The sequence below is a fragment of the Vigna umbellata genome, chromosome 9 (assembly GCF_029865625.1).
Source record: "Vigna umbellata cultivar VRB3 chromosome 9, Vumbellata_1.0, whole genome shotgun sequence".
NCBI classification, from domain to species: domain Eukaryota; kingdom Viridiplantae; phylum Streptophyta; class Magnoliopsida; order Fabales; family Fabaceae; genus Vigna; species Vigna umbellata.
In genome coordinates, this window is record NC_142173.1 from 12,384,519 (window position 1) to 12,399,513 (window position 14,995).

At 34.7% G+C, this 14,995-nt stretch overlaps 2 protein-coding genes across 4 annotated transcripts; one reads left to right on the plus strand and one right to left on the minus strand.

Annotated features, from left to right (window-relative positions):
* Positions 1–3,694: 3,694 nt before the first annotated feature.
* LOC148192571 (purple acid phosphatase 18-like) lies at positions 3,695–8,562 on the plus strand. The gene is made up of 5 exons (XM_088098680.1): positions 3,695–3,974; positions 5,757–6,425; positions 7,514–7,702; positions 7,777–7,865; positions 8,034–8,562. The coding sequence occupies exons 1-5, from the start codon at positions 3,843–3,845 to the stop codon at positions 8,251–8,253; spliced, it is 1,299 nt and encodes a 432-aa protein (XP_087954806.1). The 5' UTR covers positions 3,695–3,842; the 3' UTR covers positions 8,254–8,562.
* Positions 8,563–9,049: 487 nt separating this feature from the next.
* Positions 9,050–10,577, minus strand: LOC124823055 (uncharacterized). 3 transcript variants are annotated; one of them, XR_015782144.1, is made up of 4 exons: positions 10,357–10,577; positions 10,078–10,176; positions 9,847–9,998; positions 9,050–9,733 (listed from the first exon to the last, which is right to left on the minus strand). XR_015782144.1 is itself a non-coding variant. In XM_047295180.2 (3 exons), the coding sequence occupies exons 2-3, from the start codon at positions 10,134–10,136 to the stop codon at positions 9,535–9,537; spliced, it is 489 nt and encodes a 162-aa protein (XP_047151136.1). In that variant the 5' UTR covers positions 10,137–10,176; positions 10,357–10,555; the 3' UTR covers positions 9,050–9,534. The 3 variants fall into 3 exon arrangements, 2 of the variants coding, with proteins under 2 accessions (XP_047151136.1, XP_047151137.1); XM_047295180.2 differs by having other exon boundaries at positions 9,847–10,176; positions 10,357–10,555; XM_047295181.2 differs by lacking the exon at positions 10,357–10,577 and having other exon boundaries at positions 9,847–10,349.
* Positions 10,578–14,995: the final 4,418 nt, after the last annotated feature.

Here is a 14,995-nt window from a genome sequence, read left to right on the forward strand (position 1 = left end):
CGCAAACCCACCGGCTACGCCCTTGCCGCACCATCGTTGTGCTCTCACCGCCATCGCACCATCGCTGCTCTCTCGCTGCACCGTTGTTGCGCTCCAACTGCCATCGCAGCCACACCATCCGAGAACTAGAGCTGAAGCGTGGTTGGAGAAGATGAGGCAACGAAAGAAGCACGTAGATTTATAAACTCTAGGTTTCGATGTTGAAGAGGAAAAGGAACGAGCAAACCCTAGATTCGAAGGATTGTTTGGTGAAGGTTAGAGATCGGGGTTGTATGGTGGTTTAATCGGTGAAATGGTGCGATTAAACGATGGAAAAGGCTGGAAACGAAGATTTAATTGGTGTAAATGGTTAGAACCCGATTTCAATCGGTGAGAATGAAGGAAAGGTAAAATGGTGGATCTGACTTACAGTAAAGGTTCTGTGATGGTGGATCTGTGAAGCTGAGGACAACGAAGTTATGGCTGGTGCGAGTGAAGCGCGAGAGAACGAGGGAGACTCGCGTGTAGAGGAGAGGAGAAGAGGCATTTGGGGAAAAGTTTCCTAACTTGAAGGTCCCACGGTCCAATTAGAAAGGCTTATATGCCTTGGTTCATCCTGACAACCGAGGGAGTATCTCTGTCCTGTGAGGTTTATGCCTCGGTTCACCCTGCCAACCGAGGCAGTATTCTCTTTAGACATTGGTTTCTTAACAACCGAGGCATATAGTGTTTTAAAAATCACGAGACTGTCACCGCGTTTTGATACGCTTCGGTTTTTCTGGAACCGAAGCGTAATGTGCGAGTTAAAAATACAATTTTTTACTAGTGTACTTGTAAAAATTATTATAATTTTCTTTGTTTCATCTAAAAAACATTTTGTTAACCATAAATAAGTTAGTTCAAACCTTAGTAAAATTAAATATGTTACCAACCTTCCTATTTTTGAACTACTAATTAGTTATCAACGTTAACGTTATAATATTCCTTTCATCTTTTATAAGATAAAAACAATTATTTCTAAAATTTTGAAAAAAATAATTTAATGAGACAATTGTTTAAAATACTAATATTAATACATTAACCTTCAAAAGTACTAGTAATACTATATTTTACTTGACCATAAGTGAGTGTGTTCACTTGAAAATTTGATTGGTTAATGTTTTTCAAATAGATAACAAATATTAAAATAAAAAATTGTATTATATTAGACAAACTAATTACATATACAAAATAATTTTTAAAAAAATAACGAAGTAGTAGTTATTAAGCATTAAAGTGAAAACACCAAAAAAAAAATTTAAAATTTTAGCTTTTCAAAGTTTATAATTAATACTCTTATATCATCATGCAAATTTAGTCACTAATTTACAAAGTGTGATTGTGAAAGAATATCCAATCCAATCAAAATATTGATATTCAAGTTATGAAAAATGTTGAATATAATGGAATATGTATGAGATTAATCTCCATTATATTGAATATACACATAAAATCATCTATTTATAATAGAATAAATATGGATTAAGTCCAAAATACAAATAACAAATAATAACAAACAAACTAAAAATATAAATAAAAGATAAAAATAATATATCTAACACTTTCTCAAGCTTGTACATACAAATTGTATGTACCAAGCTTGTTACTAATATAATCCATAAAGATTTAGTGAATATATATGCTTCTGAGTGATACCAAATTGTTAATGATTTGCAAAGACAACATAAAAGATGAAATATCAACCCAGAAGACTCCCCTGATCAACTCAGAGGTTGCTTCATGTAAATTTTTTCTCGCAAATTGCCGTTAAAGAATGTATTGTTGACATCCAATAGATAAAGATGTCATTATTGAAGAGTCCCTACGGCTATAAATAAACTAACAAAAGTCATTTTTGTCATGAGAGAAAAAACATATATAGTCACGTCAAACATAATAGAGATAGAAGGGAAGTTGAAAGAGACAACAGCGGAAGAGATCACAGATGAACAGGAGAGAGAAACCTTAGAAATTCAAGATTCTTGAAAAATGAAAATGAGCAACCTTGATTCTCTAAATAGCTGCCTGAGAGGAGATGAAACGTGTGACCACACACGATGAACCTGAAAGAGAAAAAAGAGCGACCTCGATGTTCTAAATTGCTTCCTGAAAGGAGACGAGACATGCCACCATGCACAGTGAAAAATAGAGTAGATCCACAACTTCAAGAGGTGTTGAGAGCGCATAAGAGTTCCAATGAAAGCGTAATTGATGAAACAGTCAAACTGTGTAATCGACGGTCAAAACTAGAACTCTGAGGGTAACGATAGACGACGATGGTAGATGACGGGGCCGCTGATAATGATGGGTGTAGTGGCTAATATAAATTTTTTTCTCAAAAGAACCTTAGGTTATAATACCCTATTGAATATAGTGAAAATTATGTATGAAATTAATCTTTCTTATATTGAATATATAGATAAGATTCTCCATTTATAATAATAGAAAAAAATGAGTTAAGCCTAAAATACAAATAAAAAATAATTACAAATAAACTAAAGATAAAAGATAAAAAAATATAAAGGTAATATATCTAATATTCCAAATAACATGTTCAAATTTCTAAATAAACACTTGTAAATTGATAATGAGAAATTCAATAATTTTTTCACAAACTAAAGTTAAATTATATATGTTCCTTTATGGGTTCGAGTCACCTAAATCTGTTCCGCTGCCTCCATTCGGCCGTGATCCTTTCTTCTGCTGGTCAAAGTTTGTCTGTCCTGTACGTCTGAGAGGGTCCCTATTAAAGGTGCTCCGAAGCTTAAGTCAGTAAAGGTCCAATCGGTTGTTTAGGTGCTGCAATAAATGCATAATTAATGAATTTGCCTATCTCTTACCTTTGACCTGTATTTATAGTTTTGGTCATGGGCCTAAGATTAGCAAGTCCTTAATCACGGCCCATTCCAGAGCCCAATCTTTTAATCAGTATTTTACCTTGATCGTATATGGAGACCTACCTGTCACGACCGTCCGGTCTGAGTGTGTTGAAAGGTACCATCCGTCCCATGTGTTTATTTGGGGCCGTCTGGAGTCATCTGATACAATATATAAATAAAGAATTGTGTTTTAAGAAGAAATCAATATGAAACATTATTTATGCTGATTAAGTTATATATATATATATATATATATATATATATATATATATATATATATATATATATATTAGTTTGATTTATTGAGATTTTTTTATTGTTTTATTTATCGTGTCTTGAAATATATTTATCTAAATAAATTTAACTTCAATGAATATTTCATACTAAATTATAAAAATAATTGGTCTAAAAATCATTAATACTAAGAATTTGAATGTTATAAATAAATAACGATAGAACAAATATTTGCAGTACGATGTTAGCTCTGTACCAGGTATTTTCTCTGCTAAACGGATTTTGCTGTACGATATTAACTCTGTAGCAGGTATTTTATCTCCAAAAGTAAAATAAAATAAATATTTTTATACAAATTCATTTTTTATATTTATTTGATATTAATTTTTTTAAATACAAAAAAATTATATTTTTATGAGTATTTTTCTTTATAACGTGGAATATAAATATGTATCCCCTTTCAGTATTCAAAATAAAACTCCGTATCATTATTTAAAAGAAAAATTCAAAGTATATTGAACGAAACAAAAAGTTGATCGAGTGAATATTATAAACTAATCAGTCACACAGTTACAAAACAAAAAGTGGTGCACTATTGCCAAAATCCACGGACTTGAATCCCGGCGTGGTGAACAGTGATGATAGATTCCAGAAGTACATTGTCATCGTGCTGATCCAACGTTATTGACAGAGGTTTGTGTTGACACACAAATGGAACTGAAACTACTCCTAACGGTTTTATTGATTCGGTCTGCAACTGTTGCGGCTGATTACATTCGACCTCCGCCTCGAAAAGCTTTGCATCTTCCATGGCATTCTCAACCCTCCTCTTATCCTCAACAGGTCAGACTCTTCAACACTCTGTATTCTTCAATTAAATCAGTTTTTTTATATACCCTTTTGCTTATGGCTGATCAATACCACTCTTTTCCATTCTTTGTTTTCTTGTGCTTTTGGTTCAGAATCTGGGTTTTTGCAAGGAAAAAATAAGAAAGATTAACATGGGTGTATTTCATTTTTATTTCAAAACTGTTATTAACTTTGAACATGCAAGTAAACAATGTTCAACCAAGAAGATCACACTTAAAACTGGGTGGAATGGACTTGTGTCTTTTAAGTATGATCTCGGTTTTAAGTTTTGTAGATGTAATAAAATTAGTTGGAATGAGAGACTCCCGCAACCCAACCAGATTTTTGGATAAAGATTAGTCACTGAGAAATCTAATGGATAATCTATACTAGTACAATGTTTAGCGGACGAAAAGGTTGTTCCGAAAGTTGGTGCAGAGTCCCGAAAGTTGTTGCAGAGTGGTGGCACATGGCTGTGTAGAATTGGGATATAGGTTGAATAAGACGAAAATAAGAGAAGAATGAGACAAAGCATCTAAGTGTTCGTGTTTTTAGGATTTTAGACCACTTGTTTTGGATAGAATTTCCAAAACATAATAGTATTTTGATGAGAGATTAATTGGTGAGTAGTTTGAAGTTGTTGCAGAAAATAGTTTTTAATCTCATAAAAACGGACCCTAAGTGTTTATGTTTCTGGTGTGTCTTAATTTAGAATGGTTTTCCTTTACTTTGTGAATTACATAAATGAATGAGGTATTTCAAAGTTCGTCCTCATTGAGCACAATTCTTTGTTCTTACACGGTTTCGGCCCTGCTACTATGGTGAGAAAAAATATATTTTACACCCCAGAGGGGCTATAATTGGAGATACCATTGTTTCTGGTACAGAAGTTCCTATAAAAATGGGAAATGCCCTACCTTTGAGTGCGGTTTGAACTATTGATTTACGTAATTGGAAGTAACCAACTAGGTTTACGGCGAAACCTAGAAATCGATCACTGATCCAATTGGAGTACCTCTACAGGATAGACCTCAACAGAAAACTGAAGAGTAACGGCAGCAAGTGATTGAGTTCAGTAGTTCCTCATATAAAATTATTGACTCTAGAGATATAGTAATATGGAGAAGACAAAATTGTTTCAAGCACCGACAGAACCGGAAGCACCCTTTGTTTCAAACAGGGGAGGGCGGGTTATTCACATTTCATTTGATGGTCAGAGGCGAATTGAAAGCTAAGCTGTGGTAATTCTAAGGATTCCCCCTGGGAAAAAGAGAGATGTCTCCTTTCTTTGATATTTTTCCCCTTAGGGATTTTATGTAATAGAAATTGTGATATACGGAGAGATTGAAGTGAAATTCAGTGAAGCACCACTTCTTTGATTTGTGACTACTTGGTTGAGGTCCATGACATTAGACTAATTGATTAGCAGCATTTTGTGATTGGAGTCATATTTGATCTTGATTGTTATGATGAAAATTTCTTTGGGAGGTTGGCACTGCAATGTGGATGGTATTCAATTTGCACCCTCAATATGTTTGTGATTATACTCCTCATTAAAACAGGGTGTCTTAAGTGGTGAGAAATCATTATATGATGTCTGTTTGTAGTGATCGTTTGTTTGTTGTAATGCTTGTACTCTGCAAAACGCTTTCATTGAATGTTTCTTATTTGAATTTAAACTGCCCTCCTTTATTTTGGTGAATTCTATGTTAATTGTTGAACTACTCAATTAGTATCAGTTGATTTAGATTCTTATCATCAAAGTTTATATTCCAGGTACACATTTCTTTAGCAGGAGACCAGCACATGAGAGTTACTTGGATTACTGATGATAATTCTGCACCTTCAATTGTAGAATATGGAACACTGCCAGGGCAATATGGCTCTGTAGCTGAAGGAGAGACCACCTCGTACAGTTATGTGTTCTATAACTCAGGAAAGATACACCATGCCGTTATTGGTCCTTTAGAACATGATTCTGTGTACTATTATAGATGTGGTGGACAAGGTCCCGAGTTCCAGCTCAGAACTCCTCCAGCTCAACTTCCAATCACTTTTGCTGTGGCTGGGGATTTGGGTCAAACTGAATGGACTAAATCAACATTGGATCACATTGACCAATGTAAGTATAACGTTCATCTACTTCCAGGAGACCTAGCATATGCTGATTACATCCAGCATCGATGGGACTCCTTTGGTAGGCTAGTGCAGCCACTTGCTAGTTCAAGACCATGGATGGTAACACAAGGGAACCATGAAGTAGAAAGCATACCTTTGTTAAAGGATGGGTTTGTGTCCTATAATTCCAGATGGAAAATGCCATTTAAGGAAAGCGGATCAAATTCAAATCTCTTTTATTCATTTGAAGTTGCAGGTGCTCACGTTATCATGCTTGGGTCCTATACAGATTATGATGAATACTCTGAACAAAATAGATGGCTTAAGGTTTGTTGGTTTCTCTAACAGATTAGTAGTTACTATATTCTGACAAGTCTTGCTTTATCTATTTCCACCATTAAGTAGTAAGTGCTTGGAGAGAATAAATGTGGATAACAAAAGCTTCTTCTGTGCTAGGTTTTCATTTTCTAGTTTTTGGTTTTAGTCTACACTTTTAATGAAAAGCATTCTCAGCAATGGTTAGAAGCACAGTATGATTTTTTATTATTAGGAATGGCATGTATCATATCCACAGGGGAAAACTAAATTTGATCTGTGACAGTCTTGGACTCTTGGGATATTTAACTCATGATTCATCATGGCCATGTAGAAGAATTCTTGCTTTGGAATTTTAGACTGTTAGTTTTCATTTTTTTTTTCCAATGAGAATATGTCATTAATATATGAGTTGGATAAGATTGCTTTCGGTTCCTGTATTCTTCATGCCTTAATATGTTATATTACTTTTCAACTGTCACAATGTCCTTGTTTTTTATTGTTCTTTATTTATCTTGTTACAGATTTTCCAAATGAAGTCAATTGATCCATATATGTCTTGTCATCAGTCACAAGACTAAATATTCGTTTAAAAAGCAATGACTAGCATCTGTATTTCTTACATCCTGTTGCCTTCAAATCTCTCAATGGAATTATGAAGAAATTAAAAACACAATTGCTTCTTTCCTTCCTCGATTTCATTTTTTACTGCTTACACTCGAGCATGAAGCCTAATGTAGAGCACACTGATGTTAAAAATACGTGGTAACAGAGGCATGCATTGTATTTTCACATGGCTTTGGCAAAATAACCTACTTAAAAATGATAAGGCTTCATAAAACCAACATTGGGGTCATGTCTTTAACTCAGATATTGGAGATCTTTAGTATTGTGAATTTAAATATCCTCCATTATGCATAGTTGAACATTTCAATGTATATCTATGAAGAGAAGGAAAGATTTAGACGATAAAGTCATTCTTGGTGTTCTGCTGATATTCTTGTGACATTATATTATAATAAACATTTCCAGAGATTTTACATTTTTACTTGAAATATGTTTATGTACACAGGCCTAATGTTCTTGTCAATAATCTGTAGGAAAATCTTTCAAAGGTGGACAGGAAAAGGACACCTTGGTTGCTTGTGTTATTTCATGTGCCGTGGTATAATAGTAACACTGCTCATCAAGGTGAAGGCGCTGATATGATGGCAGCTATGGAGCCATTACTTAATGCTGCTAGCGTCGATTTAGTTCTTGCTGGTCATGTGCATGCTTATGAACGCTCGGTATGCCTACAGAGTTTTGTTTCTTTTAAGTTTGATTGTATTAGGATTTTAAACTGTGCTTGTCTTGTTGGCAGAAACGTGTATACAATGGAAGAGTTGACCCTTGTGGTTCAGTCCATATAACCATTGGTGATGGAGGAAACAAAGAAGGCTTAGCTCATAGGTAAGTTTGATTCAGCATAAACCAAATATATCTTTCTCTTGACCATTTGTTATTTCAAAAAATCTATGTAAACTCAATTTGTCAAAACACAACTTGCATGCTGCTTGTATATAACTTGTGTCATTCTTACGATTTTTGTGGTCACGTCACCTTATTGTTTGTTGACAGATATATAAATCCACAGCCAATATGGTCAGAATTCCGTGAAGCCAGTTTTGGTCACGGCGAGCTAAAGATTGTAAACTCTACCCATGCTTTCTGGAGTTGGCACAGGAATGACGATGATGAGCCGGTAAAATCTGACGATATCTGGATAACCTCTTTGATCAGCTCAGGATGTGTTGATCAGAAGAGAAATGAACTCAGGAATAAACTTATGACTCCTTAAAATCCCCTGGTCTTGTTATTCCTCAACAACAGATTAGCAAGAGTTTGGTCTTGAATGCAAATCATGAAGCAATGCCTCATATTAGTACTGGCACAGTAGCAACTTGATTGGTTTGACCTTGTTTATTCGAGGGAGTGAGTAAACTGTGATATTTCAGTTCTTGTCTTTACATCTTTCCCTGTATTTAGTCTAAGTGCATATTCTATTGTCTTTACACCTTTCCCTGTATTGCTTGCATTTTCTATTGTATTTACTATAAAATACATGGTTTAGAATTACATATAAAAATAGCTTGGGCTTTTTTCACTCTATCTGTAGCACAATGCTGGTGTTTGTTATGGGAAAATATAAAACTTTTAATATTTTGGATCATGAAGAATGTTGGCTAGAACCTTTTCATATTGAAAACTGGCCAAGATTGTGATATCCAAAAAGGGAATGAACCTGTGTTTTGCATTTGGGAAGTTGATGAAACTTTTGTCCATGGATAAGTTCAAGCAGTATTTTAAAACTGATAACCAGAGATTAATTTGTGCTTGTGGAGCATGGAAAGTTGGTGAAGTTTCTTATGTATAATGCTCTTTTGAGAACTAAATATGCTTTATGATAAGGAAAGGAGTGTGTTGCTGAAAAAACCTGAATTCACGATAACCAAATCAGGCCAAACTGTTAAGATCACTAATTATGACAGTAAGTTTCTGCACTCCATCAAGTTCTTTTTAACACCACTTTTTCTTTCCAAATCGTTTGGAATGTTAAATGACATAAATTAATAGCTTTTGGATTAGCCAATCCATAAAGTAAAATAAAAAGCAAACATTTGGGATGTATGAAGAAGCATTTAAGTTGAGAGTATGTTTGTTACAATAAAAAAATAAAATGAAATATTACATATTAAAAATGAATATATAAGAATTTGTAAGAAATTGATTTAGAAACTAAAATATGAATTTTTGGAGACTAACCTCAAACCTAATAAAAATTGATATTTTTATCTTCAAAATTTTTTCCTGAAGACTCTTCTAGCTTGTATTCTTCTTCCAACTTTCCAAGCTCATCCATTATAGTTTCATCCTCTTCGGTGAAATCATCAGGCTCATATCCAACATCAAAATTCTCATATCTTTTCTCATCCCCTAAGTCCATATCCTCTTCTGTTAAAACTGCATTTTCCTCTACATCGCTCTTCAGTGTCTCAAACTCCAAAGTGTTTCCAAAATTTATGTCTGACAAAAACCCCAACCCAAAATCAAAACAATAGCACAAAATCCCAACCCAAGATCAAAACAGAAACCCAAGACTTCCCAATTTCAGAAACCTAATTTCATATAACCCAGAACGCTTTCCCTTTCCGCTCCGCAACCAGACCACCATAAAAGAACCCAGAACGACGTCACTGTGATTCGCGAGTTCATCCTCCTCAATTGACAGAACCAGAAAGCAAATCACGCCTCCTTGATTCAATCTTCTCCACCCCAACCTGCAAACAGAATCACAAAAACAATGTTCGCTCCATCATTCATCTTATTCACCAGGAACCTGAAAGCGTAGAAACCAAACTCAAAAATCGCAAATCCTTTTCATGGTACCTACCTCCATTGACGCAGACGAGTTCTTTTCTTCCTCGCAAGCACAACCATGAGCTTCAATCGCGAACTCCTTAAGCTGCCATCCATGGCCACGCCTCCATCCTCTCCATAGCGGCGTAGGAGTAAGAAGGCAAAATGTTCTTCCCCTTTCCCCATCTGTAGAACCTTAATTTTAGAACCAGGAGGAATTTGTGGAAACGAATAAGAGTTCTTGCAAAGATGACGAAGATGGAACCCTTGTGGAGGCAGCGTCGCTACAGCCCTCACGGTGTTGTGTCGTCGCCGTTCTTTCATCGTGCCCTTGTCGCACCCTAGTCGCGTCCTCCCAGTTTGTCTGCAAGAAAGGAAGAAGAAAGAAGTGATTTTATGCCTCAGGTCACCTCTCGCGCGAGAAAGAAAGAAGAAAGTAGTGAGAAGGGGGGAAGAAGACAGGTGCCCCGGGTCACCTCTCTCACACAGTGAGAAAGCAGTGAGAAAGGGGGAAGAAGTGAGAAAGCAGTGAGAAAGAAAGAACCTCTTGCGCGAGACGCGAGACAAAGAAAGGGGGAAGACTTGGGGAACTTCAATACGCAAGCTTTTATGCCTCTAGCACCTCTCAACCGAGGCACTAAGTCACTTTTATGCCTCAGGTAACCTCTCAGCCGAGGCATTAAGTCTCTTCCAGATTTGAAAAGTCTGACTTGCAGAAAAGTAGGTGAATTTTGCAGGTTATTATGCCTCGGTTTCTCTTATAATCGAGGCAATAGACCCTTTCTACTTCGGTTTCTAAAGAACCAAGACATATAACTTTGCTATTATTACAAAAATGCCACCGTGTTTTTATATGCTTTGGTTTTTATAAAACCGAAGCATATATGGCACGTTAAAATACTAGTTTTTTACTAGTGCATTCTCTCCCTTAAGCTATATGTAGTTGTTACATTTAGCTTACTTCACTTATGTCCCAACTCCAAGCATTTGACGTAGACTCTCAAATTGTTCAAACTTCAATGTTTTGGTCATTATATCAGCCAATTGTTCTTCAGAGTAATAATAACTAAGACAAACAACTTGGTCTTTAACCAAATCTCTAAGGAAATGAAATCTTACTACAATGTGTTTGCTCCTTCCATGAAAGATGAGATTCTTGGACAACTGAATAGTATAGCTGTTATCATATAGGATTCTTGTTGCACCTTCTTCTTTTAAACCGAGATGTTCTGAAATTTTGCAAAGCCAAATACATTGACATGCACAAAATGCTATTACAATGTACTTAGCTTCAGTTGTAGATAGGCTCACCATAGGTTGTTTCTTTGAGGCCCAAGAGACAACAGCCATACCTATTAAAAAACTGAACCAGAAGTACTTCTTCTATCATCTAAGTCACCTGCATAATTACTGTCACTATAGGAAATAAGACCAGTTCTTCCACTCTATTGATAAAACATTCCATACTCAATTGTGCCTTTAAGATATCTTAGGATCCATTTTACCATAGCCCAATGTGATTCCTTTGAATTTGCCATGTACCTGCTGATTAAACTTACCCAATACATCAAATCAAGTGGAGTGATTGTGAGATACATAAGACTACCAATTGCTTGCTTAAACTTTGTAGCAACGATTGTGACCCATTCCTTATATCTAGACAGTGTTATTCCTGATACAATAGGATTTCTTACTAGATTGTTATCTGTCATGTTGAACCGAGCCAATATCTCCCATAAATATCTTCTTTGACAAATGAAAATTCCTACCTTGCTTTGTATGACTTCTATTCCAAGAAAATATTTCATTTTGCCCAGATCATTCATATCAAATTCTAGCTTCATTGAACTTTTAAACTCTTCACACATGTTTACTATTTCTAGTAAAGAGCGAATCATCAACATAAAGACTGATTATTAAAATATTACCCTGAACTTGTTTGGTGAACAAGGTGTGTTCACTAGAACATCGATTAAACTAATATAATAAATACAACATAAAATCAAATACCTTAATGGTTAAAAATAACAACAAAATAACACAACCATGAGAACTAAAAAAAGTGGCATGTTGTTACTACCACAGACTATAACAAACAAAAGGGTTGGTGTTATTATAGAGAAAAGGTTAAATAAAGGTAGTGGCCACGTCCAAAGAAGAAAATGAAAATACACTGCGTAAGAGTTGTCACGTCAAGAAAGAGAGTGCTAAATGGCATGACTACATGATGTGGAAGTACCATTGTGTGGTATGGAACTTTCTCTCTCTGATTTTCTCTGAAACATTCTTCCTCTCATAATTCAATTTTCTACTTGACCTCTCTTTTCTTACCTCTCCGTGTCTTGTTTAACACTTATAGGAATAGAATGCTTGATGAGTTGATGTTCTCTTCAAGTTTAACAGAATATAATTCTATGCATTGAGTTGTTTAAATTATATAATTCTAATTATGTGTTAAATAAATTTTAGAAGTGTTATTATTTTGTTTTCATATTACAATTATAGTGGTTGATTATGTAATTTTGAGTTTAATCCATTACTTTGGTGCTTTCATTGAATTCCATGGTGGAGAATACTAGAATGAAGGAGATGCAAGCAGAGATTTGTACAAATGATGAGGATATTCGTTGTTTGGCCACCATAGTAGACAAACTACAAAAAATGATGGAAGTTAAGAAACAAGTACAAGAAACCAGGATGGAAGAGATCAAAGTAGTGTTACAGCAACTGTTACTTAATTTCGCTAACAATTAGGGAAGAACTCAAGCTCTACAATGAAAGTATCTACCATCACAATGATTTCTCTGAGTAGTGAGATATTTCCTTGGGGTTTCCTCATTTTGATGGTTCTTCGTCAATGTTAGAGTGGAGTTTTAAGATAGATAATTTTTTTAACTATCACAACACATCAGATGCAGAATGAGTGGAAATTGCATCAATGCATTTTGAGAAGGAAGTGTGTTAGCAAAATCATGTAGTATAGAATTTTTTATCATGCCCAAATCAAGTCTCAAGTTCTTACTTTGCTATAAGACCTTCATGAAGACTTGTTTTACGTGTTAAAACTTTTGTAATAAGTAGTTTTATATATAGGGCTTTATATGTTGTTGGTTCCTTGTAATTTAGGCTTTATATATAGGGATTTATAATCGATTAACTACTTAAGATAATCAATTATCACAAAAATGTTTTTAAAGGTCACTAAAAACTCAATTTTGGCTCTAGAATAATCGATTACAAAACTATGATAATCGATTATCTATAATCAATTATCACGACTATTCGTTGGAGGTTTTAGGCATGTTTTTGGCTATTGTGCATTCATTAAATGCATAATCAATCACCATAAGTGGATAATTGATTATCACGCGAGAAAAAGCTGACAACGGATTTTTAGAGGTGTCCTTGAGTGAGGTCTTTATAAAGGTGTTTTAGACTCTCATTATAGCAACGAAAAACATATTTGTTTGTTTAAATTGTGAAAAGTGTGATCTAGGTTTGTTTAACCCTTGTGCTTTGGACTTGAGAACTTTGTGTTATCAAGAGTGAGAACTTTCACTAGGAGTGTGATTGAGTGTTTCTATTGTTGCTGAGTGAAACATATCATCCTTTGTGAAGATTCAAAGGAAGTGTTCATCCTTCATGAAGCATTTGAAGGAGGAGTTCATCCATTGTGACCTTTAGGAGAGGTCAGTTTCATCTTTTGTGATAACAATAAAGGTGTTTTATAAACCCTTAAACTTGTCTTTCTATGTGATTATAATAGTTTATTGGTTTTGTGATAGTGGAACGTTAATCTCTATTTGGGATTAGAAACTGGATGTAGGATCCCTGTGATCTAAACCAATATAAAATTATTTATGCAATTTTTTCTCTCCCTTACACTCTATTATTGTTTTAATTACTTGCTAAGGAAATTAAAATTAAGAGAAATATATTAAAGGCACACATTTGTGATAAAAAACCAGTTTACCCCCCTCTTGGTTTATTGTTCACGCTAAACATTCTGTTGCACCACCCTTACAATTGATATCAGAGCTTGCTTTGATTGTCATTCAAATGGCAGGGGATCATCAAACATTTGTTGAGGGTGCCTCTATCAACATGCCTCCTTTGTTTACTAGTGAAAATTATGCTTTCTAGAAAGTCAAAATGCAAATTTTTATGGAATTTGTTGATACTAAGATTTGGGAAACTGTCACAAATGGTCCTTTTGTTCCTAGTGTATTTATTAAGAACTTTTAGGAACCAAAACCCAGTGACCAAGTGACCAATGGAATGGTAATGATAGAAGAAGAACTCAACATGATGTAAACGCTCGAAATATTATATTATATGCCTTAACTGTTGATGAGCTTTACAAGGTCTCAACTTGTAAGAATGCACAAGCGATGTCGAAGATGCTAAGGGTCACTCACAATTGTACGAATGATGTAAGAAGAGCAAGAAGGAATACCTTGACCCAGAAATATGAGATGTTTTGAATGAAGCAAGGAGAAATAATCATTGGTGTTCAAAAGCGTTTCACTCACATTGTGAATCATCTCTGTTGAGATTGTTGATAGGGGGAGCAAAGGTTCAGCTTAACCCACAATCTCAGTGATATTTGTATTTTTGATGATGACAACACATAATTAATAATACATGTGTGTTCTGAGTTACATGTTCTATATTTACATGATATATGCTTTTGATCAATGTGTTAAATCTGTTTACGCATATATGAGAGCATGCTTGTGTTGGTCATTGCATATCACTGTGTTACAAATGTGTTTTTATATGTGAATGCATGACATACAATGTTGAAAGGGAAAACCACAAGCACTTAGTTGAACTTTAAATGTGTGGCAAAATAACAATTTTAAGTCGATTTCATTATGGGATGAATCGATTAAAACTCGTGTCTTTCCACAAACTATTTTCAAGTGTGTTGTGCGATTTTTTTTCAAGGAGAAAGATTTTCAAAACTATGCTTAACATTTTTACTTAATCGATTGCATGTGTGCTGTATTTGATTAAGTCTGTTATTGTTTTGAAATTTTGTTAATGCTTGACATAAATGTCTAACGGTCATATTTTTAATTGTGTTGACCAAACATTAAATGATAGTCCACTGCATTAATTGCGCATTCAATTAATTGTCGTGATTGTTGCTAACTGTTATAACATAATTGCTGTATACG

Coding starts and splice junctions, on each gene's coding strand:
- LOC124823055 (XM_047295180.2), bottom strand. CDS start 10,136: ATGAAAGAACGGCGACGACACAACACCGTGAGGGCTGTAGCGACGCTG. Junction 9,734..9,846: donor ACTCGTCTGCGTCAATGGAG/GTAGGTACCATG, acceptor TTCTGTTTGCAG/GTTGGGGTGGAGAAGATTGA.
- LOC148192571 (XM_088098680.1), top strand. CDS start 3,843: ATGGAACTGAAACTACTCCTAACGGTTTTATTGATTCGGTCTGCAACT. Junction 3,975..5,756: donor CCTCCTCTTATCCTCAACAG/GTCAGACTCTTC, acceptor TTTATATTCCAG/GTACACATTTCTTTAGCAGG. Junction 7,866..8,033: donor AAAGAAGGCTTAGCTCATAG/GTAAGTTTGATT, acceptor GTTTGTTGACAG/ATATATAAATCCACAGCCAA.